Source organism: Odocoileus virginianus, chromosome 1 (genome assembly GCF_023699985.2).
Source record: "Odocoileus virginianus isolate 20LAN1187 ecotype Illinois chromosome 1, Ovbor_1.2, whole genome shotgun sequence".
In the NCBI taxonomy this organism is placed as follows: Eukaryota; Metazoa; Chordata; class Mammalia; order Artiodactyla; family Cervidae; genus Odocoileus; species Odocoileus virginianus.
In genome coordinates, this window is record NC_069674.1 from 101270080 (window position 1) to 101297164 (window position 27085).

Consider the following 27085-nt stretch of genomic DNA (forward strand, 5'->3'; position numbering starts at 1 on the left):
ACATAAAAACAAAAGCACCAAATATTACCCGATAATTCCGAAACACTTGGATTCATGGAATGGTTCTCTTACAGGACACTGCTAAGAAGACTATTTCTTGATTCTCTAGTCATCAATAGAAATACAAAATAAATTTAAATGTTAAAGAAAATGAGTGTGAATTCAGTTGGAAATTAATTACTATTCTATGGTTACCAGAGTGTCAAATGATTTTTCACTTTTGAATCACTCAGATCTAAGCAAAAGACTAAATCTTGCCTTTGGCTAAATTAACAGCTCCAGGTAAATGGAAAGAACATTAAAGTGCTGGTGAATTACATCTGACCAAGGAGAGCGCTCAAGAACAGGTTCAATATTGACTGTATTAATAAGACCAGAGGAAAAAGAGCAAAATGAAGAAAACGCACGGAATAAGAAAGGTACATCTAATTAATACACACAAAATTAAAAGGAAATTATTAATAAAATTCCTTTCATTTTTGTGGACTCAATCTCTCCTATAAATCAATTAATTTTATAGCTGTATCCTACATCGCATGATCTACAAGAAGTGAACAAGCTTTGGCTCTCCCAACTAGGAGCAAATGGGTGGCCTAAGAGGTGAAGATTCGAGAAGGGGACTGGGAGAAGGAAACCCTGCTCTGCGTGGAAGAAAAGAAGCGTTGCGGGGCCTCAGTCACCACCAAGCAGTTCAGCGTCACTGAACTGCCAAGTTAAAAACACAATTCTAGCAAACTTCCAGGAAACCTAAGATAAAAATCCCACCACAATGAATTCCCTAGGACATTTCAATGTATCTGTGCATCTATTTTTTCTATTTCCAGAATACGTCAACCTTTTCTTATTACTGCATGCACGACTCACATATGTTAACACAGCATGCCTCTTACATTCTGTACATCTAAAATAAAACAAGGGTTAACTTAAATCAGCATTACAGATTTTTCAATTTCAAAACTTCTCACCAGGTGAGATAACTGTAGTCACACCTCCTCCACACATCACTATATACCTAAAAATGAAAAAGTGCTTAGAGGCTACCTCATGCCAACCTGAAAAAAAACCCAAACAAGGGCTTCTTTCAAAAACATTTTTTATAGCTAACTCTCATCAAGTAAGATACTTACTTTAACAAAGCTAAAGTAAACATTACAATTAATGGAAAAAATAAAGTATCAACATGTCATCTCAGTTTCTTGCCACCAAATTTCCACATTCATTCTTTCCTATTATAAAAGAACAGTGGACCTTTTCAAAGTCAATCTCTCCTATAATCCCTACAAAGCCTTATTAGGATGTTCTCTTCTTTTCAATCTCTCACTCTTTCCCACTGATCTTCAAACACTCAGGTTTCTCCCTCTCAATTCCACATCTTTCCTCTTTATAAAATTTCCTCATTCTGCACTGACTCAGACGGTAAAGCGTCTGCCTACAATGCAGGAGACCTGGGTTCGATCTCTGGGTTGGGAAGATCCCCTGGAGAAGGAAATGGCACCCCACTCCAGTTCTATTGCCTGGAAAACCCCACGGACGGAGGATCCTGGTAGGCTACAGTCCTCGGGGTCACAGAGTCGGACAAGACTAAGCGACTTCACTTTCACACTTACACTTCAACCAAATCTGTCCCCAACAAGGTCAACTCTGATTTCTTTGTTGCTATAAATGCAATAGATAGTTTCAGTCCTCATTTTGCCTGACATCTCTGCAACAAAGAACTTCACCAAAATACCCATAATCTCATACCCACAGCCCTGCATCCTCTCATTTAGCTAAACCCGCCTGCACCTCCTTCAGAGCCTCCTCAGTCTTGACTCCTAAGGAGAATTAGACCCCGATGTTTCTACCACATGCTCAATTTCCTTCTCTCTAAAGCCCCATCTCACTTGTGCCTACCTCAATCCAAGTCCATCTTGACAGACTAAGCACTCTTGAAGACCAAGGATTATGCTGATTATATTTTATGTGATTCATCACTATACAACCAATTCCAAAACAAAGTACCTGGCATATAATAAGCACTCACTTGATATATAGCTGCCTGAATTACTTTAAGCCAACCAGAAATAAACTTTTCTCAGTATAAGAGACATATCATCACGAAATGAAGCAAATGGTTGTTATGCTTCTTCGGGAGCCAAAAGGCCCTGCTAGAAATGGTTCAAGTATATTCACACACTAGAGCTAACACTCTATTGATCCAACCTAATAAATATAAATGACATAATCAAGTTTTTAACAGTGACAGTTAATCACTGTCAAAAAGGATAAAATCCAAATATCACTGGTACTACTCAACTATGTGTTTCCTAATCAAATAAAAAGTATATTGCTTCAAAATGCATTATCCTATAGAAACAAAAACCATAAAAAATATCATCTCTAGGGGGGAATACCCACTTATTCCATACCCAGTAGAGACCTACGTGCGAGTATATTACCAAAAAAAAATTAATTCTAAGCTGTGTTAATGTTTTTCTCTATCACAATCCTTTCATCTTTTCAGATACAAGGAATCAACACCTAGAACATCAGGGCATCCTGCTCACTGACAGCTGGAATCTCCATACATGAGAGACTAACAGGCTACATTCTAAGATTAGTACGAAGTTAATTTGAAACTGAGTTTGCCTGGAAACCTCACTATTTTCCTTAGACTGTATGTTTATTTTCGATGGTTTCAGAGGAATGACAGAAGTTACATATGAGGATAAGAGCCCACACCCACCTCTGCAAGGTACTGTCACAGCTAATGCAAAAGCTTTACTTTAAACAGATCAAATCCATTAAAAAAGTTAGCACTCAGAGCAGAAGGTACAGCAGCTATTTTTAGACAGCATATTTCACAAACAAACAGAAGATGTAATACATTAACTAACAAAAAGAAGATATGAAACATTAATTACATAATCACTTAAATATTACAAAGATGACAATTACATAAGGTGAAATTGCTTTTAAATTTTCCAAAAGAATTCTTATCACAATGAGCCAACAGTTGAACCATCTGGATCTGAAAAACAAACTGTGACAACACTCTCAATATTTATAAGCTGGGCAAAGGTAAGGAGGAAGAATTCCCAAGAGGTGCAATGAAGACAGGAACAGATGAATTTATTCTCTACTACTGCATAAAAATGAAATCAGTAAGACTGGGAAAAATATGAAAAAAAGAGTTACAATGATGTCACAGGAAACAGGATTCAAAAGTATCTCTCTGATCTTTCAAACCTTAAGAATTGTTATCTTACTGTGAAAGTGAAAAGTGAAAGGGAAGTCGCTCAGTCATGTCCGACTCTTTTTGACCCCATGGACTGTAGCCTACCAGGCTCCTATGTCCATGGGATTTTCTAGGCAAGAGTACTGGAGTGGGTTGCCATTTCCTTCTCCAGGGGATCTTCCTGACCCAGGGACTGAACCCAGGTCTCCCGCACTGTAGGCAGACACTTTACCGTCTGCACCACCAAGGAAGTCCTATTTTACTGTACTGTCCATTTATAAACAAGAAAGCTAAACTAGGATACAGCACTTAGTAATTTTCAGTGCTTATTAACACTGTATATTATACAACTCCTATATTAAAACTGACGGCAGAGTCAGCTTGAAAATTTGATTTTAGCTTACCTTATGCAACTGTAATGTTTAAAAGTGCTGGCAGCTTTCTGACATTCCAGGCACAGCTGAATAGCTCCTGGATAGTCTTCCTCCTGGAGAGAGCAACAACAGAAATCATTGGGACGGAAATATTTCTCTTAAAAGACTCTGAAAAGGGGCTTCCCTGGTGGTCCAGTGGTTAAGACTCCGCCTTGCAATGCAGGGGACACTGTTACATCCCTGGTCCGGGAAGATCCACATGCGTGGGGCAACTACGCCCAGGCACCTCGGCTACTGAACCCGTTCTCAGGGCGCCTGGGCCACAACTCCTGAGCCCACAGGCTGCAAACACGAAAGCCAGCGCCTAGGACCTGTGCTCCACAACGAGGGAGGCCAAGGCGGCGAGCAGCCTGTGCGCCACAACTGGGAAGTAGCCCCACTTGCCGCAACTAGAGAAAGCCCACGCACAACGATGAAGGCCCGGTGCAGCCAAAAATAAAAGCCTCTGAAAAGGATAGATCTCTGTTCATAACTCCATCTAAAAGTTACACTACAAGAAAGCTTTAATTCTTCTCAAAGATTATAATACCAACAACAGATAAATAAATGTAAAATGTAACAAAACTAGCTCCAACCTAAAATGTAACATGGAAAAAATATCTTGTGCCCATAAATACATAGTAACAGCCCTCTGAGACCATGACATGTGGGTAAAGCCTACACAGGAAGTATAAGCTGCTTCAGAGAGGAGTTCTTTAACTGTTAATGTATCTGCTTTCAGTCGTGTTTATATAAAAAACCTTCCATTTTTATTCTACTTGCAATCAACACTCAACAGTTTTACCATCAATGAATCCATAAATATTCTTAAATAAATTTGGAAAATAAAGTGAAATATTCATTAATGGCCTCAGGATATTTTTAACACCTAAACAGAGTAATTTACTGCCAAATTAATTTTTCATATGGATTTCTCAAACCATAGTTGAGTGGTAATAGTTTAGAAGTAATACAGTGATTAAACAGAAAACCATTAAAAAAAAAGTTCCTTAAGCTCATATCTAAATTCAACAAAGGCAATTCAAACCATAGGGGATGCTGAGATCGTGACAAAGTACCTACCTAAAGGTGCTTGAGAATTATGGGGAAACACACATAATACACTAGGCCGTGGTGAACCTTATGACAGAAGTATATAGAAAACTCTAAGAAAGCCATCGAAGAGAAAACAGATGGCTCACTCAGAAAATCAATACATATATGAGGGCTTCCCTAGTGGTCCAGTGGGTAGGAATCTGCCTGCCAATGCAGGGGACACAGGTTCAGTCCCTGCTCCGGGAGGACTCCACAGGCAGGGCGGCTCGGCCTGCGCGCCACAAATGCTGACCCTGCATGCCACGACTACCAAAGCCCGAGCATCTAGAGACTGTGTCCTGCAACTGAGAAGTCACCACAACCAACAGCAGCTCCCGTCTGCTGTACTAGGGAAAGCCCTCGGGCAGCAGCAAAGACCCAGCACAGCCAAAAACGTTAAAAATTAGTAATTAAAAAAATATATGTATATATATATATATATATGAGACACCAAAATAACTAATACATGCCTTCTTCCTCAAATTACTACTTTATGTTACATGCAAAAGGTAATGTCATTGCTATTTGGGCCCAGATACAATGGAAACATACTGAAATTAACATTCCCACATTGCTACACACATTCCCCCCAATCAATTTTTCTGAATGAAGTCTATCATGACAATAGAAAAAGATGCACAAGTGTTAAGAGTAGAAACAGTAAGGTCCTTTACTGCCTAAAAATGCTCTTTACACCATACACCAATTTGAGAAAAACACACATCTGTGCTTTTCCACAATAATTCTCTAATATTATGAGAAGCACCAAACTTCCAAGCCTTGTAAACTTACCTCCAGCATTTCACTTAAGCGGACATCTGTTCTTTGCTGAAAAATAACAGAAATGCAAAGGTAAAACCTGTTTCAGCCATAAAATTAAGTTTTAATTTTTAAAAAGGAACTGACATATACCAATGTTTTTATAGTTCTCAGAGATTTCAGAAGTCCAATCAGCAACTGACGTTTCCTCTGATTTGCAAGGAGGCCTAAACTAGCTTGAGTAAAACCTTCCTTTGCAATATTCAAGTGTCTGTAAAAGTGAACAATAAATAGTTCAGTTTTTCTACTATAAGAACACTATACACACAGAACAATTAGGCAGTTAATGAGACAGTATCCTGGATTGCTCTTAAATTTGGGGACTGTGAGTCCTCCTACCGATTGAACAGATTGACCGATCTGTTCAATGCCTCAAAATAAATCAGCATTACCAGAGTGGTAGGTGGTCTGCTATCAAAGTTCAAACTGTTACTAGTTCATCACAAGAAAAGTACAGAAATTGAGAACAAGCATTTAGAAACATATAGAGCAAAAGTTGACGAAACAATTTTATGCTTGATGAATCTAACCAAAAAAATTTTAAACACAAAGAGCAAAAGTTGACACAGTAATTTTATGCTTAATGAATCTGATAATAGAAAAAATAAGACTGTATTTTATATGTGTTTGGTTGTCTTTTTTAATTTATTCCAGTAATTTGTTTTCATGGCATTTTATAAAAACAATAATCTGTAACATGTTGGAAATTAAAAAGGAAAAAAAAAAAAGGCTGGTCGTTCACCAAAGACAGTTTGAGAAGCAGTGATTTAAGCAATACAAAAACAGTAGTATTTTGGGACTTTCCTGGCAGTCCAGTGGTTAAAGACTTCGTCTTCCACAGCAGGCGGTGTAGGTTTGATCCCTGGTCAGGGAACTAAAATCCCATATACCTCAGGGCCAAAAACCAGAACATAAAAAAAAGAAGCAATATTGTAATAAACTTGATAAAGACTTTTTAAATGGCCCACGTTAAAAAAAAAAACAAAACCTTAAAAAAACTAATATTTTTAATCCCTAACTAGACTTTAAAACATTTCCCACACACCTTCTTAGTGCAGTTTATAGATCATTATGTATGTTCAGTTAATGAATGGCATTCTAGACACCACAAAAAAAATCAATTTCCAAGACAGTTTCTCTTAAATGTTATTTAGCTTAAAGAACAAAGCATCATCAAACACAATACCTTCTCCCATTGGTGCAGATAACAGCAGCTAACTGAAGACCTGTCTGTAATGAGGTAACTCTCTCAAGTTCCTATGGAAAGATGAGGTGTAGGTAACTGGGTGAGGCATTCTATTTTTCTTTCTTATTGGTATGGTTCTCTAACAGAAACTTTAGTGGGTTTCAAAGAGAAGCCTGCTTGATAAAGTAGTAACAAAGATACCTGAACTTGTACACTGTTGGTATATTTTTCATAAAATCATTTTAAATAACTACTTTCAATTGATTTTCATCATGGCATGTCACAAAATATTTAGGCAGTATTGCTTGTAAGGAAATCTAGACCCATCCTCTCTTAGATGGGTGTAAATAAATACTAATAATATATTCGTTTAAATGTTTCTATCCAAGAGAGCTTCACAAGATAATGACAAATACGACAAACATGATTTGTTTGCTAAGATGCTTTTACAGTGAATGGCTTCGTTTGAACACAGATATTTCAGTGCATTCTGAAGTCTCTGTTTTTCTGATGAAAAGGCAGATTCACAGAGACAGTTCCAATTTTATCATATTTTAAAGGCAGACTGAGCAATCACTGTTGATGATCTGAGTTACAAAATACACAGAAGCAATTTTCATTGGCTGTTCTCAAGTTAGGAAAACCAAACAGATTAGAGTCAGATATAAAAACTCTGTCATTTCTCATAGTTTGGTAAATTCCACACATGAGAGAAAAAACCATATACAAACACAACCCAAATAAAGTTAATATGTTGCTATAAACTACAGACAGAAGAATAAATATTTCAAATTCCAAGTATAAGTCACTCAAACATTTTTAGTATTTTACTTAAAAAATAACAAATATTATCCTACCTTGACATAAGCAGGCTGTTTTTCAAGGATTAAATCTGCTACTTTTTTAGAGACCTAGAAGAACATGCAATCAAACAAAGGAAATAAAAGAAAAAGCCTCATGCTTCCTATTACATTTTACATTTAAAGTTATAGCAAGAACATTCAACAGGGCTTCTCAATCACTCCTACAGCAGGATTCTGGCATGCTATGGCCACACACATTTCTCTGGCCATGAATTTAGTAAAAGAGGTATAGCACGTAGCACAATACTTGGTCCTTAATAGAAACTCAATAAATGGTCACTATTACTGTTAATGAGTATCATTATCTGATTTCACTAACATGTGCAAAAGTCTACCCATCTTTAAGGGTACCTGATTTGCCTTCAAAACACAGACTTCTTAAGATAAAGAAATGTTTAATCTGCTCAATTTATGGAAATACTATCTGGAAAATAGAAAATATCCTTGTCCCCTTTAAACTGTTTGTACTGCATAAGAAGACAAACAGCAATTTGGTCCACTACTTCTGAAAAACTGAAAATGTGCTTTTTGGAGTGCTATGAAGGTACCGAAGGTTTCTTGGTCGGTGTCATGAATAATGTTAATGTATGCAATGTAGAATTCTAATGATCTTGAACTTAAGTTTCTTATTTCACAATCTCATGGGCCTCTGCACTGCACTGCAGAGGTACCATGACCAGCAATGACCACGACCACGCTGCCGGGCACAGAAGGCAGTTAGTGACCATCTGCTCAAGAAATACAACTGTATCCCCTGCCCCAACGCGGCTGAGAACAAAACACTACACACGCATTCAACTACTGCACTGATTCTTTCATGTTTTCTTAATCTGCTCTGAATTTGTGTAGATCTGTATAGACAGGAACTTGTAGAGATGTACATGGACAGAAACCCACTTAATCTTACCATATTGTTTTTTCAATCATTCGTTCGTTCATTTGTGTGTGTTCATTGCTTTTTGTCTTTTGAGTTACAGGTTTTTCCATTGTTCTTGTTTTAAATAGACCATGTGGCTATGTTAGCTTCCATGGCACCAGGCAGTGTGCTGAGTGCTTTTCTTGCATCACCTCAATTAGTAATTAGGACAATCTACTGAAATGGGTGACACGTTTCCTTATTTTCCAGGGGGTGTAATCTTAGACACAGTAATAATTCACCCACAGTAAGTTGCAAGGTCACAGTTCAAGGCCAGGTTGATCAAATTCCAAAGGCCACTATGCTACACGGCCCTTGTGGTAGGATGCATCCCCAAAAGAATGCTACCACATGAGTTACAAAGAGGGAGGAGTACATATTAAAATACGCCGAGACCAAAAACCCAAAGGTGCCAGCATCCGCTGAACTCAAAGCCTCCAGAACAACAACACGCTTTTACTACACAGCCCTCGAGTGCTCAGGGCCCTTCCCCACGCTACAGCTGCCGCCCTCTAGGGGATCCCACACCCACTGAGGCCTCTGGGTATAACACAAAAGGTACAGAAGTAGATCTTCCTTTATTTGTTGCAGGTATTATTAAAGATCGTATCTTAAATTAAAATGGCTGAATGCATTATTACTGCTTTTAGTATTAAAAAATTAACAAGACTACTTACTACCATTACTTAATCTCCTACAGTACAGTCTGAGTTTTATAATACGAATTCAGCCTAACACAAGCAAAATAGAAAATCACAGAATTTTACATCATTAGGTAAAATGCAGGCCCAGCCCACTACTTCACAGATGACATAAAAGATTTAGGAAGGCAAAGTGACTTGCCCAATGTCACACGATTAATAGTGACAGCAGTTCAGACTTTCTGAACCTTAACCCTGTATTGTCTTTGGACCTTTCAACTAGAAGTGGGAGCCTCTACTCTGATATAAGAACGTTCTATCTATCATAAAACTATGGATTAAAAAAAAATGGATAGGAAAGTCACACACATGTGACAAGGAGCAATCTAAGAAGGTACTCAGTAATTTGAGAAAAATAAATTCAAAATTCTTTCATCATGTTTAGGATTCCAGAGAAAGAACACCAAGTTCTAGAAGCAAATCTATCACAGTAATATGAGGGGAACTGGATAGTAAATGTGCATACATATAAATGTATCATTGAGTCAAAGTCATGTCAAATAATAAGATTTGTTTAAAATGTTAGCGTATTAGTGAAGCCATAAAACCTGCAAACATTACACTTCTCTAATGCGTTTCCTTTACAGTTTTGTCAGAAATGTGTTTTTTACTTACTGCAGCCTGCTGTTGTTTCAATTTGTCTCTGTACTCCTCTAATTCTTGCAAATTGAGAACAGGAGGGAGCTTCTAAAAGGAAAAATCCATAAATAAAGAGTGAAAAAAATCAATTGTTTAATTTAGTTTCACTTCCCTGCACACCTAAGTGAGGAATTGCAATCTGCACATACAAAACAGTGTCACACCCCACTCCTCCCATCCTCCCTACCTCTGCACTAGACCCCAGACCCCAGCCTGTATTACTAACCCTTTGAGGCTCAAGCTCCACCCTCCCTCTGCTATCTCCACTGCCGCCATCTCCAACCTCCTGGAAATCCCACTCCTGTGGGGACTCCCGGCCCCTAAGCTGGGAAACTCTGCTTCCAAGACCTGTAACAGGAGAACGTGAGAAAGTTCCTAACCCTAATTCCCACTCTACCAGCCACTGGCATCTCCCTATTCATCCACAACAGAACTCAAAACCTACTTCCCCTCTGAAATACTATGAATGGACATGAACCCCTCCACGTGTCGGGTGACAGTGACGGTTATTTGAAGACACAGATGACACATGCTCCAGAGGAGAGTATGAAAGTAAAGTGCAGTAGCTCAGCTGTGTCTGACTCCCTGCAACTCCATGGACCCCAGCGTGCGGTCCTCTGTCCATGGGATTCTCCAGGCCAGAATCCTGGAGTGGGTTGCCATTCCCTTCCCCAGGCGATCCTGAACCCAGGTCTCCCGCACTCCAGGCAGATTCTTTACCGTCTGAGCCAGTGAGAACTAACAAAAACGCATGCCATGGTGAAGATGGGAAATACCAAGTCAGACCTCCAGTCTCAGTCAACTGAAGACGAAACTTCGGAATAAGCTGGGTACTGACTCTAGGTACTACACATGTAGCACGCATGCATGCAGCATTTGGTTTCATCTAAAACCCAGACTTTACTATTCTGACTTTTTTTTTTTAAATTCCTATAAATTTAAAATGCCAAAGTTATAAACATTATGGCACAGGGGTATTTATCACAACTAAATAATGATGTAAATACACTTTTATGATTAAAAGTCTCAGAGCTTTCCTAAACATATTTAGCCAATGTAAAATAAGATAGAGGCAGTACACTAACATAATTGTGTGCTGAGAGTTAAAAACAAAAAATACAAAAATGTTTCTTGGACCAATATCCTATAGCTGCACTTAACCTTACACTTTAAAAAATAATCTCATCTTTAAACAATGCTGAAAGTTCATTTAATCACAATGTGGTTATCACAGATCGGTCCTAGTATCAAACATAAATAAAGACAATGACCCTAAAAACCATTCATATTTCACTCACAAAGTTAAATCACTGAACAAAATAGGCTTTAGATAGGTTTTAATGAATTTTTTTTTTACCTCCAGTTCATATTTAACAATATCAAATGAATCTGTAGAAAAATACACTTGTTCAATACTATTAATTAGTTCTTGTTCAGCTTGAGGGTCACTAGGTTGTTCTCGAAGTTCTCGGAATTCCTCCTTTAAGGGAAAACAAAACAAAAAAATTATAGTACTTGTAGTTGCTATAATTCTATCTGCACAGAAATAAATAATCATCTGTCTTAACCCTGACAAATCTCCTGGGAAACACTGACCAAGGAGACAAACTGACAGAAAACAAGAAGAAAGTTTGTGGAAAGTTAGGAAAAAGTCAAACACTAAAAACCACCCATCTATTGGAGGAAAATACTAGCCAGTTTGAAGATTCAGATTTTATTTTCAATTCCTGGTGTATCAACTAGTAGTTGAGAAAATTCAGATGCTAAACAAAAAGAAAAAAGTGACTACCTAATACCTATTATACGTATACACAGTTTCTTCATCCTAAGTGTGTCAGTCGCTCAGTCGTGTCCGCCTCTTTGCGACCCCATGGACTGTAGCCCACTGGCTCCTCTGTCCATGGAATTCTCCGGGCAAGAATACTGGAGTGGGTAGCCATTCCCTTCTCCAGGGGATCTTGCCGACCCAGGGACTGAACTCAGGTCTCTCGCACTGCAGGCAGATTCTTTACTGTCTGGGCCTCCAGGGAAGCCCTTTCTTCATCTTCAATGCTCTAAAATCTGTCCCCACAGATAACCAGTGGACATTTCAGTGACTTTCGGGTCACAATCAGTATTGGAACCCTGAACAGATTTTCCGCTGAAAATCTCACTGCTTGGCTAAGAAAAACTTGTTCCATAAGAGGTTCATAAGGGACTTCCCTGGTGGTCCAGAGGTTAAGAATCTGCCTTTCAAGGCAGGGGACTCGGGTTCAATCCCTGGTTGGAAAACTAAGATCCCATTTACCAAGGGCGGGCCAACTGAGCCCACGAGCTAGAACTAGAGAGTCTGCAGGTGGCAATGAAAGATCCTGAGTGTCGCAACGAAGACCCGATACAGTAAAAAACAAATAAATAAATATTTTTAAAAAAAAGGTTCACAAGGTTACTTCTGTACTCCCATGAGGCTTCCTTCAAAGTATACTGACACTATAATTAATAAACCGATTATGAACCTAAAGCTCTTCTAAACCTAAAGCTCCATTATGGAGCTTCTATGGATATGCAACCAAAAAGAGCTTAACAGACAAGCCCTTATCCTTGCATCCTTATCCTATGCAAGTTCACTGCATAATCAGATAAAACTTCAGTTAACTGGGAAATTTCAATAATACAGATACCCACTCTCTGCCACACTAATTAATCAAAACAATATTACAGATATATAATTTAATTATTTGGCTTTATTCAAATTAATCTCAAACATTTAAGTACACAAAAAGAAATCAGAATTTAAAATCATTTTACAGTCAAAATAATATTTAACAAGAATTCTTAATGAATCACCACTAATTAAATATACAAAAATTATATGGTTAATTTGAGGACCAAACCTGCCAAGCAGAGACACTCTAGATTATTTTATCACGGGGCATAGTTTTCATTTGTAGAAAAGAAAAAAGGAAGAGCGTAGCTCATATATCTTTAGGATTTTAATTTATATCTTAAATTTATACAATTACTATAAAATTATTTCTTCTCAGTTGATTCAAGCTAAAAGAAAATATTAGAGCAATAAACCTGAAACTTAAGATAATAGTTGTTTACATTTAAAATTCTGATAAATTGAAAAGAGAAGGTAAAATCATAAAAACTAAACCTGCAGAATTAAAAGTGCATGAAAAAGAAAATGCTTCTTCAGTATCAAAACTCAACTTATAAAAATACACTAATCAAAAAAATAAAAAGATTAAAGATACTGCCATCACTGATTTTGCTGCAATTAGATCCTGTGAGTGCGATAAGAAATCCAGCACGGTAACGGGGAGCTGTATCCCGGTAGGGATTTATCTACCACACTCACTGTGCAGCACCTTGGACAACGGCACAGAAGAGTTTCAACAGACTTGTGTTAAACCCACATTATTTGCGGGAGGGTTCCGACTAATTAGCGTATCCACAGGTCACCTCCCTGAGTACAGTGGAAATCTGAATTGACAGTGAGACATGAAACAGAAAAAGAGATCAGAAATTCCTGGCACTCTCCCTTCCTAAAGGTGCACAGGCATTTGAAATACCAGCTTCAGATACCGCAAGCTGAGGGAAGGAATAAAGCCCGAGCGAGGGTATGCCTCCCTAGTAATTCCACAGCACCAGTGGCAAATAAATGTACTTGGGACTATTCACACACACAAAAACTGAAGATTACAAAAATTTCTAAGAATGAAAACTATCAGATGTGAAACAAGTCGGAAATTCAAATAGACTGCAGTGAATGAGCACTGTCATCTCAACTGTGTAAATGGCATTAGCTCCATGCTGAGGTTCTCCCTATATATACTACCTATTGACTAACCTAAAGGGAAAGATGCAGATTTTAGCTGCAACTTGGCTATTAACCTTAGTTAATAGCAACTTAGGTCTCCGCATGCCTATTTTTTTTCCACCTGTAAAGGACATACACACACACTCCAAATGACAGTGAAACAAATTTCCAAAGTTATTAAGAATGTCAGAGGGAAAACATGATTTATAAATATCTCACAAATGCTCATTTCACAAAGGTGATGTATCTGTAAAAAAAATAAATAAAATGTACAATCTGTATATGTACATAAAAGGTCAAATGCCATTCCTTCCTAGAACACTAAGCAATTATATCACTGAGAGCAGACAGACTCGAAGTAATTTCAAAGCGGTGACATGTAACACTTAAACACCAGACTAAGAAACCTGGAACTGAGGGAGAGAAAAATCAAGAAAGGCAGAAAGAAACACAGCACACAAAGCAGAATTCAGCCCAGACACGCGCCTGACGCCAGGTCCCTATAAAATACCCGCTGCTTTCAGGGGCTCCTGTTTGAACACGTACGTCTGAACTCAGTCAGAACACACTCCGCTCTGCCTGGAATCACAATCACTGTGTTCCCTTTAATCGCACTGCACTGTCGTCTGTAACTCAGCCACTATCCCACTATCCAATCACTCTCTAAACGTCTGTTAGTGCGGCAGCTCCATCAGATTACACACTTCTTGAGTACGGAGGCTTTTCTTCACTCTCCATCATTTGCTCCCAAGTGCCAAGGCACACTGTAGATAAAAATCATGGATCAAACTAATTTACACAGTGAATCGTATAAAAAAAAAAAGGAATATAAGAACAAAGGGAAAGGAAGAGACTGTGTGTCTTGTTTTGATAGTCAAAATTTTCCACAAACTCCTAAGGAAAGGCTTCTTTCTTCTAAATAGAAGCAACAATAAATGTAAAATGATTGTAGGAATATTTTATGCATGTAGAGTAGAAAAATAAAAAGAAACAGCTAGACGGCATATTCTTCAAACAATCTTAAAATGGAGGGGCAGGGAGTATACTTTGCATTTTTCACCTTTATAATCACTGAATATTTTTATCAAGAGAGTGAATACATTTTGTAATAAAACACCTGGAAATACTAAAAAAAAAAAAAAAAATCACTCCATAATTTTACCATTATGTAAACTAGTTTCCTAGAATTGGAAATGTGCAAAAGTATTAATTCTTCACCTAAAACAGAACCAGTTTTGCAAGCCAATATATATGTATGTGGCAAAACTTTACATAAACAAAATGAACAAAAGATTCCCTACAAAACAAATTTAAAGGTATAATCAGGGGAATAGAATAACAAACGAAACTCCTCAAGCCAATATTAAAATATGTAATGTTCTTAAAAGTTACAAGAAGATTAGATGCCTTAACTATGTTTGGTAATAAAATATTTTAGTCTTATGGACTGCTATTAAAAGTACAGTTTTTTAAAGAATTTTTATAGAAAAGTTTATGACACACAGTAAGTAATAAATACATATTATTATTAATAATAGTGGTAGGAATGCTCTGCAAACTTTGAAAGTCCAAAAATAATTCATCAGCAACTACAAACTATCCATCAAACGTGTCACAACTTGCCTACGAAGGGTGGGTAATCAACTACACCTCAAATAAGTACACGAATGTCACCCCAGAATTAAAGCTGGAGAAAAACTACAATTAATGAGCTTAATTGTAAAGGACATAGAAACAAAAATACAAATGTCAAAAAAGAACAAATCAAACCTCTCTCCCACATTATCATTAGGAAATAACCTGCCTACTAGCAAAGCTCCACTATCTCTTATTTCCCAGTCAAGTCACATATGCCAATTAAAGAACTTTTTAAATTAAAGTCCCACTATGTAAAAATCCTCTGTGCTAGGTCATACAGAAATAAAGATGAGTAAAATACAGCTCTTTGCTCAAATAGCTGCTGAAGTAATAGATGAATAAATGATGATGCAAGGCAGAACATAAAGGAAATACAAACAAAATGAAGGGCATTAAAGGATCGTGAGCTACCATCTGATGGAAGCGGTGGCATTTACAGAATATGAGAAAAGGTAAAATTTCAAATATGAGAGATTGGGGGAATAAGGGTAAAAAAATAAAGTGAAGCAGAAGTAAAAGTAGTGGAGTGGGAAAGCATACAACAGGTTAAGTAACAGTGGATGACTTCCCACAGGGCAGCAAAATGTCATGGGGGAGAGACTACGTGGACACTGAGAGCCAAGAAAATAGAACAATTGTGATGCTGTTAAAATTCAACACGCTTTTATATAAACTAGGACCATATTTTTCCTTTACTAAAAATATCTTAACACATTACCACGGTGCCAAACGCTGTATCCAAAAAACAAGCATAAACATTCACCATTTTCTTAACATAATACACCAAGCAGGAATATTTTGGCAAAGTGGTAGATAACGAAGAAGTCATTCAGTGTTTTAGAGGCTGCCTTTTCCAGCAGTCACAGTACACCATAAGGTTGTATATAATACACACTACCTAGTCTATTCAGATTATCTCTGAGATAAAGCTACGTGAACATATTAATACATATAAAAATGCATACTGCAAATGTAACTTTTCGAAAAAGAAAATCAGAATAGAAATTTAAGTCAACATCTTTGATTTTAGCCAAGCCATGTTTCCTCTCAACATTACAGCAAAAGGTTATATGAGAACTGGGGATTCAAGTCTATAAATTGGAGCCCTCAAGTGTAAAGGTGTTATAAAACATTTCCAATATATCTATGGTTTCCAAAGAAACCAGGCTATAACTTTACAAAACTATTTCCCACTTAAGAGTTCACCTCTTAAGGGGATGTATTCAAGTCCAGGAGGGAAAAGAAAAACTACAAATTTTATATTGAATCACTACTTTCAAATTATCTGAAATACCACACTAATTAAAAATATCAACCCAGGCTCAGGCTTTCAATCCTATTCACTTTCATAAGTGTAAAAAGTTAGTTATGATAGCTTAACAGTTCTCCTTAACATTATTTGGTTCAATATTCTCTTTGAAAAGTAATTTAATTTTTAAACCCACAGAACAGCCTGGAAACTTATCATCTTCGGTAGTAGGTTTTTATTCAAATAAAAAGGTGAATGCAAAAATCTTCATTTCACAGGTCAGCTTTCAAAATCCTGCAGAAAAATGTTAAGTAGAATAAAAAAATAAATGCAAACCAACTTCCATTTTGGTACATAGTTTATCAGACCATAGTTCAAATTATATACCAGAATAAATACACAATGCATTGTATTGGGCACAAGTGAGGGAGTAAAGAAAAAAGTTTGCTCTTACACAGCATGAATTTAGGTTTGCCAAGACAAAAGGTTTATTTGTCTGCTTGCATTTTTCGTAAGTCAACAACAAAAAGCTATTCTGTTATAATAAATACTAAAAACAGAAAATCATAGTCTTACTAAAGCTAACATCACATTAGAGTTCTAATTGAGAACAAAACGTGATTATCAAAAACTATACAGAGCTTAAAGGAAGAACAAAAACACAAGAGTTTTCAATATGCAATCAGTGTTGTAAAAATCATAAATCACTGAAAAAAAGTAGGTTTTTCTGTTTCCCAACGAAATAGGATTCAAGATCACAAATACACTAAAACTATACATCTACCAGTGTAAGCTTATAATGAATTGACAGATGTCTGATTACATTGGAGAAATGGCATATTTTCTTAAAATTATTATTAGAACAACAATAATCTATCAAAGCATCCGGTTCATCATTTTCTGTGTGTTTTAAATAAAACATAGCTTTTCAAGCCAACTGTTTTTCTTCAGGCTGTCAGTGCCATCTAGTGGAATATTATTAGCACTACAATTTGAAAGGTTTTAGCAACACGATTTATAGATTTTTATAAAAGGTTTTTATTAAAGTGGCATTATTTTAATTCTTTCCTCAAAATAACAACAGCCCAAATATATACATATCTGTCTTTAAAGAAATATATATTGAAGAAAAACTGATTTTATTCATAGAAATGCACTGAATTATTAACATGTACTAAAAATCACCAAACAATCAAGCAAAACTTTCATATTTGATACTCTGCCAAATATTATTACTTACTTCTCTTATTCAATAGCTACACTATTTTATCCCCAATTTATTCCTATGATAGAGAAAACATTAAAGGTAACTGCTTTGGAGAGAGGCATCAAATGTATATCTATTTTTAAAAGCTATCTTTAAAAATTTCTCAACTTCAGTGAAAACTATCAAGCTATTTGCCACATGCCTGTCGCGCTAAAGCTGAAGACAAGACACATAGACTGAAGCACACGGAGAGAAGTCCAGGGTCTAAGCCTTAATTTAAGGCTTCTGGTTTTAGTTTTCAAACATCTGGTCAGACCCTCTCTTTAAAAGAATTTCTAAATTGAGATTTCTATCTATTCTGAGAAAAGACATCGTAGCACCTTTAATCCCAGTGTCTAAGGACCTCAGTCTTTCCAACTCCTTTACCTTCGACAGCCAATAAATCCTCAGTCTTAAATCCTGTTTCTAAAATGCCTCTCAAATTTTAACTTTTCTTCATTTCCTAAATCTCATATTATCTTTTTAATCAGTATCCTGGCGCAGGACTGCCACTCAAAACTCTATCTGTACACTAGTTATCCTTCAAAAACAAATCAATCACCAACCCCAGAAGATCCAGCACCCACGTCTACCTACCCCCAGCGTCTCCGAGCTGGCTACCAGTATGCATACCTTACTATAGACCTCTATTATAGCCTCCGACGTTGTCTATTTTTGCTTGTCTCTTTTACTCAGGTTGAGGTAGGAACAGAGTCTTGTACCTCTTTGCATCTTCCTAACTTGGTAACTGCCTGGGTCAATGAATCATTGCCAAAAGCACAATAAATCATTGCCAAATACACAGTGTAACTGATCTTTTATGATCTGCTAGAAAGAATGGTTAAGAATCCCAAAGCATCTAAGAGAAGCAGAATTTCATTAATGGTTAAAAAGAACACAGATAAACATTTTTATACACGAGTGTCTAAGAAAAATTCTAAATAATTTTGCAGATCCACAGTTAGAATCCCTCGTGGTACCACCTGCAGGAGACACCTGTCTTAAATGAAACATAATCCTAAATTGAAAGTTTTTAATCCCAATCACTAAAGCTAAAAAAGTCTCCTAGTCAAAAATGTTCATACGAATTCTGTCTGCATCAGACAGTAATATAGTCATCTTCTTTAAAAAAAAAAAAAACTGCTCAGTTTATCCTTTGATTGTATTTTTATGTCATATCTCTCCTACAAATATTATAATAGAGATATTAAAAAACATCAGTGCTAAAAGGGCTCTAGTTTAATCACGTTTTCACAGATGAGGATGCTGAGGTAAAAAAGCTATTAAAATGACTTCCCTTTAATAATAAGCTAAACGTTTATGTCAATACTTGAACCAGCTCTCCTGGCTCTTATTCCAGCACTTTCCTCATGTCTTGGTAAAGTTCTGAAAATAAAGCTCTGTAATTAGGGTCATTTTAGGAGTCTTTTCATGGATACTAAGAAGTCAGTCAATACATTTTTCTTACTTCACAGAGGTCATCTAAAAGTTAGCATACACTCTACCCCAAATCGCAGAATGCTACATAGTAGAAAGGCCACAGAGTAGGTAGGTACTCAATAAATATTTGTGGAATAAATTAGGCATACAAACAAAAATAGTCCCATATTTAGACAAATGTATTTTCAGGTTTTGACAGCAACAGATTTCTTTTTTCCCCACACCCTATATTTTTCTTCAATGAAAAAAATCAAAGGCATAGCTAAACCAACCGTGCAAGAGTAAATGCAGCAGAATCCTATTTGTATTATGAGTCAGTAAGATCAAGGCCCAAAAAAAATGAAACTAACCCCACTGCCAAAAAATCCTTAACGTTAAGGAGGCAGTATTTCAGTAAAAAATCATAAAAAATACTAATATTAGCTCTCTTTTTCAAGTTTATGACACGTAACTATTATGGAGGCGCTATGGAAAGTTTACCTAAAGCCTAGATGTAGAAAGAGAAATTAAGGAAACAATACCATTCACCATTGCAACAAAAAGAGTAAAATACTTAGGAGTATATCTACCTAAAGAAACAAAAGACTTATACATCAAAAACTATAAATCACTGATGAAAGAAATCAAAGAGGACACAAACAGATGGAGAAATATACCGTGTTCATGGATTGGAAGAATCAATATTGTCAAAATGGCTATACTACCCAAAGCAATCTATAGATTCAATGCAATCCCTATCAAGCTACCAACGGTATTTTTCACAGAACGAGAACAAATAATTTCACAATTTGTACGGAAATACAAAAAACCTCAAATAGCCAAAGTAATCTTGAGAAAGAAAAATGGAACTGGAGGAATCAACCTGTCCGACTTCAGACTCTACTACAAAGCCACAGTCATCAAGACAGTATGGTACTGGCACAAAGACAGAAATATAGATCAATGGAACAGAATAGAAAGCCCAGAGATAAATCCACGAACCTATGGTCACCTTATCTTCGACAAGGGAGGCAAGGATATACAATGGAAAAAAGACAACCTCTTTAACAAGTGGGTGTTGGGAAAACTGGTCAACCACCTGTAAAAGAATGAAACTAGAACACTTTCTAACACCATACACAAAAATAAACTCAAAATGGATTAAAGATCTAAATGTAAGACCAGAAACTATAAAACTCCTAGAGGAGAACATAGGCAAAACACTCTCCAACATAAATCACAGCAGGATCCTCTATGACCCACATCCCAGAATATTAGAAACAAAAGCAAAAATAAACAAATGGGACCTAATGAAACTTAAAAGCTTTTGCACAACAGAGGAAACTATAAGCAAGGTGAAAAGACAGCCCTCAGATTGGGAGAAAATAATAGCAAATGAAGCAACAGACAAAGGATTAATCTCAAAAATATACAAGCAACTCCTCCAGCTCAACTCCAGAAAAATAAATGACCCAATCAAAAAATGGGCCAAAGAACTAAACAGACATTTCTCCAAGGAAGACATACAGATGGCTAAAAAACACATGAAAAGATGCTCAACATCACTCATTATCAGAGAAATGCAAATCAAAACCACAATGAGGTACCATTATACGCCAGTCAGGATGGCTGCTATCCAAAAGTCTACAAGCAATAAATGCTGGAGAGAGTATGGAGAAAAGGGAACCCTCTTACACTGTTGGTGGGAATGCAAACTAGTACAGCTGCTATGGAAAACAGTGTGGAGATTCCTTAAAAAACTGGAAATAGAACTGCCATATGACCCAGCAATCCCACTTCTGGGCATACACACCAAGGAAACCAGATCTGAAAGAGACACGTGCACCCCAGTGTTCATCGCAGCACTGTTTATCATAGCCAGGACATGGAAGCAACCTAGATGCCCATCAGCAGACGAATGGATAAGGAAGCTGTGGTACATATACACCATGGAATATTACTCAGCCATTAAAAAGAATTCATTTGAATCAGTTCTAACGAGATGGATGAAACTGGAGCCCATTATACAGAGTGAAGTAAGCCAGAAAGATAAAGACCATTACAGTATACTAACACATATATATGGAATTTAGAAAGATGGTAACGATAACCCTATATGCAAAACAGAAAGAGACACAGATGTATAGAACAGACTTTTGGACTCTGTGGGAGAAGGCGAGGGTGGGATGTTTCAAGAGAACAGCATCGAAACATGTATATTATCTAGGGTGAAACAGATCACCAGCCCAGGTTGGATGCATGAGACAAGTGCTCGGACCTGGTGCACTGGGAAGACCCAGAGGGATCGGGTGGAGAGGGAGGTGGGAGGGGGGGTCGGGATGGGGAATACATGTAAATCCATGGCTGATTCATGTCAATGTATGACAAAACCCACTACAATATTGTAAAGTAATTAGCCTCCAACTAAAAAAAAAAAAAAAACCTAAAAAAAAAAAAAGCCTAGATGTAGATTTATAAAGTTCAGGTATTTTTAAACCATGATTCAGCAAGTCCTTTCAAACAGTCCTTATAAGTTCTATAACTACTAAACATGTGGCTATTACAATTATTATATACTATATTAAATTTTTGTCTTAATTCTTCAGAATTCTTATACCCAATTATCTAAAAATCTTTCACATAGTTCAAACAGTATACCTTTCCTTAACTGAATATTCAGTCAATAAATACAGTATAGATTAATTTCTTATAGCCTTACCTCTGCACACACAAAAAAAATCCCATTAATTTGAAAAAAACAGTATCCATTTCCCAAAAATAAAATTCTAGATCATCACTAACTCTTTATTCTACCTTTTTCCCCACAAAAATTGTCAGGAAAACTACCAAATTTTTATCTAGAACAGTTTCTGTGGTCCCCCTTCCTTTCTCTTCATTGCACCCTCAGCTTGCTTGGCCAATGGTTCCCAAACATGGCTCCTCAGCAGAATCAGCTGGGGATCTGGAATCAAGATCCTCACCGGATCTTTAAACACTATGAACGCCTAGCTCTACCCCCCACGCAGCAATTAGAATGGGGTAGCTCAGTGGTAAAGAATCTGCCAGCAATGCAGGAGGCCCAGGTTCCACCCCTGGGTTGGGAAGATTCCCTGGAGAAGGAAATCTCAACCCATTCCAGTATTCTTGCTTGAAGAATCCCATGGACAGAGGAGGCTGGCAGGCGACAGTCCATGGGGTCACAAAGGGTCAAACATGACAGCAACTAAACAACCATGGCCTGGGTACTAGCAATTCTAATGTGCAAAATTTGGCCACCGCTGACCTTGGCTCTGAAGTATTTAAGCTATGATTTTTTTAATCAACCTCAAAGTTTTCCTTTCCTATGGCAAGTTCTGAAAAGAATCCTTTTTTCCTTTTTACCTTCCATACTATTTTCTCCACCCAAATCCCCAATTTCCAGTATATGGATTATTATTGACTTGCATCTCCTCTTAAGATTGGACAGTGTCATCCTGTGTATAAAATACATAAACTGTACCAGATGATTTCTAAGGTTTCTTCCACTCAGAATTTATATAGTACTCAAAAGAAAAAAAAAATCAACAGTACTTCCTAGATTATCAAGCTCACCTGCCGCCTTCTTCAGTTCTCCTTAACTACCCTCCTTTTTCTGAGTTGAACCATATGAAATCAGCCAATATTAAACCATTTCTAACCTAAAACACAGCTAATTCGTATGCTCCATCTTAATAACCCCTCCTACTTTCCCTTTTATACAAAACATACCCAAGCTAAACTTTCTTTCTTTCTTGAAAACCCCAACAAAATCTCAATTCCCTGTTTTAACTTAGAAAGACATGATGACAAGAACAGGCAAAAGAAATGGGTCCAGTCCTGAAGATAAAAGATGCTTTTTTCTTTTTAATGTTCTACACATACTTGGGTAAGGAAGAGCTATTAAATGAATTAATATTTAAAAGTTTCTCTAAGCTAAAGGCTACACTAAAGCAGAGATACTACAGTTTACTAAATTGTCTTCTTAGTGTGTTTCAATCAGACTACTAGAAGTGAAGTCGCTCAGTCGTGTCCGACTCTTTGTGACCCTGGGGACTGTAGCCCGCCAGGCTCCTCTGTCCATGGGATTCTCCAGGAAAGAATACTGGAGTGGGTTGCCATTTCCTTCTCCAAAGGATCTTCCCAACCTAGGGATCGAACCCAGGTCTCCCACATTGTAGGCAGACACTTTAACCTCTGAGCCACCAGGGAAGCCCACAATCAGACTACTACCTCAGGCTTAATCATCACTTGAACCATTTACACCTATTGACCCTGTGATTTCAGACTGTTCTCCCAGAGCCCAACCTCTCAAAAGTATACACTGCTAAACATATACAAGGATCTATTCTTTTTCAAATTCGTTTTCCATTTAGGTTACTACAGAATATTGAGTAGAGTTTCCTGTGCATTGATCAACTATACTTTGACGGAAAACTTTTAAAAATTCTTAAAAAATTTTTTTAATAAAAAAGTGTACACTGCTGATCACTGATAGGGAGAGCTGGGAGTCAGTAAGAAGAGTGTATAATAAGATCATTATAAATTCACTACCTACCACTACTGGAAAAACATCATGAGCTCATGGTTTAAAGACAACAGAAAGTTCTATGCAATACATTACTGTATTTTTTCTTAAAGGGGCTCACTCATCAGTTTCACTGTGGTTTAGAAACATCTAATGCCATCTAATTCAAGGCATGTTCATAATGCCTGATACAGTTTTTTTTAAGTCAAAGAAATGGAAAATGATCTGTCAATTGGGATTAAAGGTTATCTCTCAATTCCCAATTTTATCACATCCAATAGTCTTTTATAACACTATGTACAATGATTCAAAATACCTCTATAAGACTTCTGTCTGAGCCATTTCATGCAAAAGGGTTGGTTAGAATTTCATTGTATCTGGATCTGATCTAATATAAAAAAGCTAAGCAGTAAATACAAAATTCACTTTAGGGGGTAAGGCACCTCAACGAGGTGGGAAATCCTCCTCCTAAGCAGCTGACATGGAGGTGTGACGAGGGGCCCTGTAACGGCCAAGCAAGAGAAACAAGCCCTTGTACTAAGCTGCTAGGCACAGGAAACAAACATTAGTTTCAGATATGATCCCCAAATTGAAGATCACAAGAGCAGGCATTCAAAACTGGCTTTGATCTGTGATGGAGCTACTACAGACAGAGGCAGCGCTGAGCAGTGGGGCCCCAGGGCGAGGCACAGCAGGGACTGACTTATTTAACAATGGCTAATATTTCTCCTGTGGGGGGGAGCCAGCTAGCTTTCAAATAACACCTGTTAAATTTGTACATGGCCAAGTTTACATGAATATTAGGGGATTAAAATCCAAGATCTCTACAATTTACTATAAGCTGTGCTTTAGCTACTTATTCAAATATCTCTGCTTCATAACGAAAACGTAATTTACTCTGATTTGGAGTCAGTGTTGCAGCATAAAAAGTAAATCATTTCATTTTATTTATCTGAACGACAGCCGATGAATCAATAGGTTTCATTTATATGTATATATATATATATATATATATCACTGCTTTTGGGCAAAGAATTTGATGCAGTAATCAACTCTAAATTTATCAATTTCCCATTTTCGGCTTCACAATAATGAATCATACTGCATCCCAATGAAGATGAGAGCAAAAACAAGCCCCAAGCCCACTGCATTATAAAACCTGATCCAGCTCATCACATCAACCATATGCCTGTGGGAGGGGAAAGCTTCTGTGGATCAATTAGTATCCGAAGGCAATAATATTCTCTTTAGGAAGCGAAAAGTCACGCTCACTCATGCAGATCAATACCTTTCCAGGGACCCGGAGACTCTCAACAGCACGGAGGTCACTGAGGCTCTCTGGAGGACTTTTCAGACCCTTCAAAAAGAGAGAAAACAGAGAGGAATTTCAGCTGTGCTGCAGAACTGTAACATGAGAGGAAATACTTACTTGCTTGTTTGTCTTGCTATATTACCACCAAGTTTATTGATTTTGATGTGCAAATATGTGTGATTTGTTTATCTCCTTGAACAGTTGCTTTTTAACATTTTACTGTATAAAGAGAACTGCAGGAGGAGTCAAAAATAAGCTGCAAAGCCTTCATCTTCTTTCACTAAGACCATCAGCTGATAGCAAAAGACTTTCCATTCATATTTCTCAACCCTCACTTAGACTATACTTACTGAAATAAAAATCACCATTTTAAAAAGACATGTTCCTGTTGTACGATACATAGAATATGTTTCTAAAAACAGCTGTCACAATACACACAGTACTATTATTAAATCAAGGAAAAACATACTTTTGGAAATTCAAAATAAAATCACTATATGGCAACTTCATACCTACTGGCTGAAGTCTAAGTTAACCATTATTCCAGAACAACCAAAAGAGAAGAAACTTGGGTGACAAAAAGCATTCCATAAAAGCACTTATCTATGAATCAGGACCAAATTCATTTGCCAAATTGGACCTTGGCAAAAAGGTCCAAGCATTATGACTGAGTTAACCAAAGATTTTTAAATAATGATAAATTTTTAAATGATAAAGGCTTAATTAATACATAAATAATCCCTAGAATTTACCTTATCATTCTCATCAATGTACCCAATTTATACTACATAACTGAGAGTTAAATCTCACGTCTCACTGTTTCAGCTCTTTGGTACTTTCTCTATTCCAGGTTCCCTCATGGCTCAGTGGTCAATACTCTGCCTGCCAAGTTGGAGACCCAGGTTCAATCCCTGGGTCGGGAAGATCCCCTGGAAAAGGAAATGGCAACCCACTCCAGGATTCTTACCTGGAAAATCACATGGGCAGAGGAGCCTGGTGGGCTATGGTTCATGGATGACGTAGCAAAGAGTCAGACACGACTGAGTGACTATGTAACAGCTTTCTGTATTCAGGGATTCTTATTCAAGAATTCAGGGATTCTGAAAGTCTCATTTGTGCACCAGGGAAAGTTATCAGGACAGAAAGAAGTGTGCAATTTAAATTTTCTTTAAAAGCCTCTTTTTAACATAGGCTATTCCAAGCAGACCCCTAAAATCCCTGTAATAATAGTCTGGAAGCAAAATCAGCTGGTACATGAACTTAAGGAGAGATTTATGCTGTTGAGTTTTTGTCCTTTAGCTATCCTATACTGGTCTTCTGGTATCCATAGTAACCAAAATATATGGCACATTTATTTGAGACTTAGAGTAGAACTTACTCATCTTTAAATTATAGAAGTGTATATTTTACCTTCCCTAATATAAAATACCACCAATCATAGCTATAATTTTTTTATGACAAGGTGCTCTGCTTCATCCCCACTCTTCCATTTTCCCCAGAAAATGCCCCCCCTCCGCCAGCCTTCTCTCCCTCTTTTCTCTCTCCATCCGTACCCTCTCCCTCTCTCATCCGCTCTCATTCTCCCCGTCTTCTTCTCCCCGCACCCTTCTCTCTCTCTCATTCCACCCCACCAAACCAACCCCCCACTTTCAGAGCTCCTCTATGAAAATTTCCTAAATCCTATGTTTCAAAGAAACACTATTTCTCAGCATGATCCACGGACCAGCTCCATCACCTAGAAGTTTTTTCCTAAGTCCCACCACAGATCTAACAAATAGGTATTTCTGGATCAGGACAAGGAATTGCATTTTAACAAGCAACCCAGGTGACTACTATCATTTCTAATGTTTTGGAAACCCTGCTAGACATTTCGCAATACCTCTGCCAAAGTAGCAAAGTTTTAAATAGTAAACATACCTCTCTCTCTGGAGCCAAGAGAAGGGAAAGACCAGGTTCTGTTTGCCTCTCTAGCCTATGGCTACCACAATTTCAGGAACAGAGTAAACACCAAAGAAATTAGTAAT

General features: G+C 37.2%; 1 protein-coding gene across 1 annotated transcript in view; it reads right to left on the bottom strand.

The window, feature by feature from the left end:
• The window catches only part of VPS50 (VPS50 subunit of EARP/GARPII complex), a 122557-nt gene that overhangs the window by 87639 nt on the left and 7833 nt on the right, over positions 1-27085 (bottom strand). Inside the window, exons 2-9 of the mRNA XM_070471544.1 lie at positions 25038-25106; positions 11207-11329; positions 9826-9897; positions 7588-7641; positions 6731-6801; positions 5638-5755; positions 5518-5553; positions 3622-3704 (exon numbers count right to left, since the gene is read on the bottom strand). Of these exons, the coding sequence (XP_070327645.1) occupies positions 3622-3704; positions 5518-5553; positions 5638-5755; positions 6731-6801; positions 7588-7641; positions 9826-9897; positions 11207-11329; positions 25038-25106 (626 nt within the window). The remainder of the gene's footprint in view (positions 1-3621; positions 3705-5517; positions 5554-5637; positions 5756-6730; positions 6802-7587; positions 7642-9825; positions 9898-11206; positions 11330-25037; positions 25107-27085) is intronic.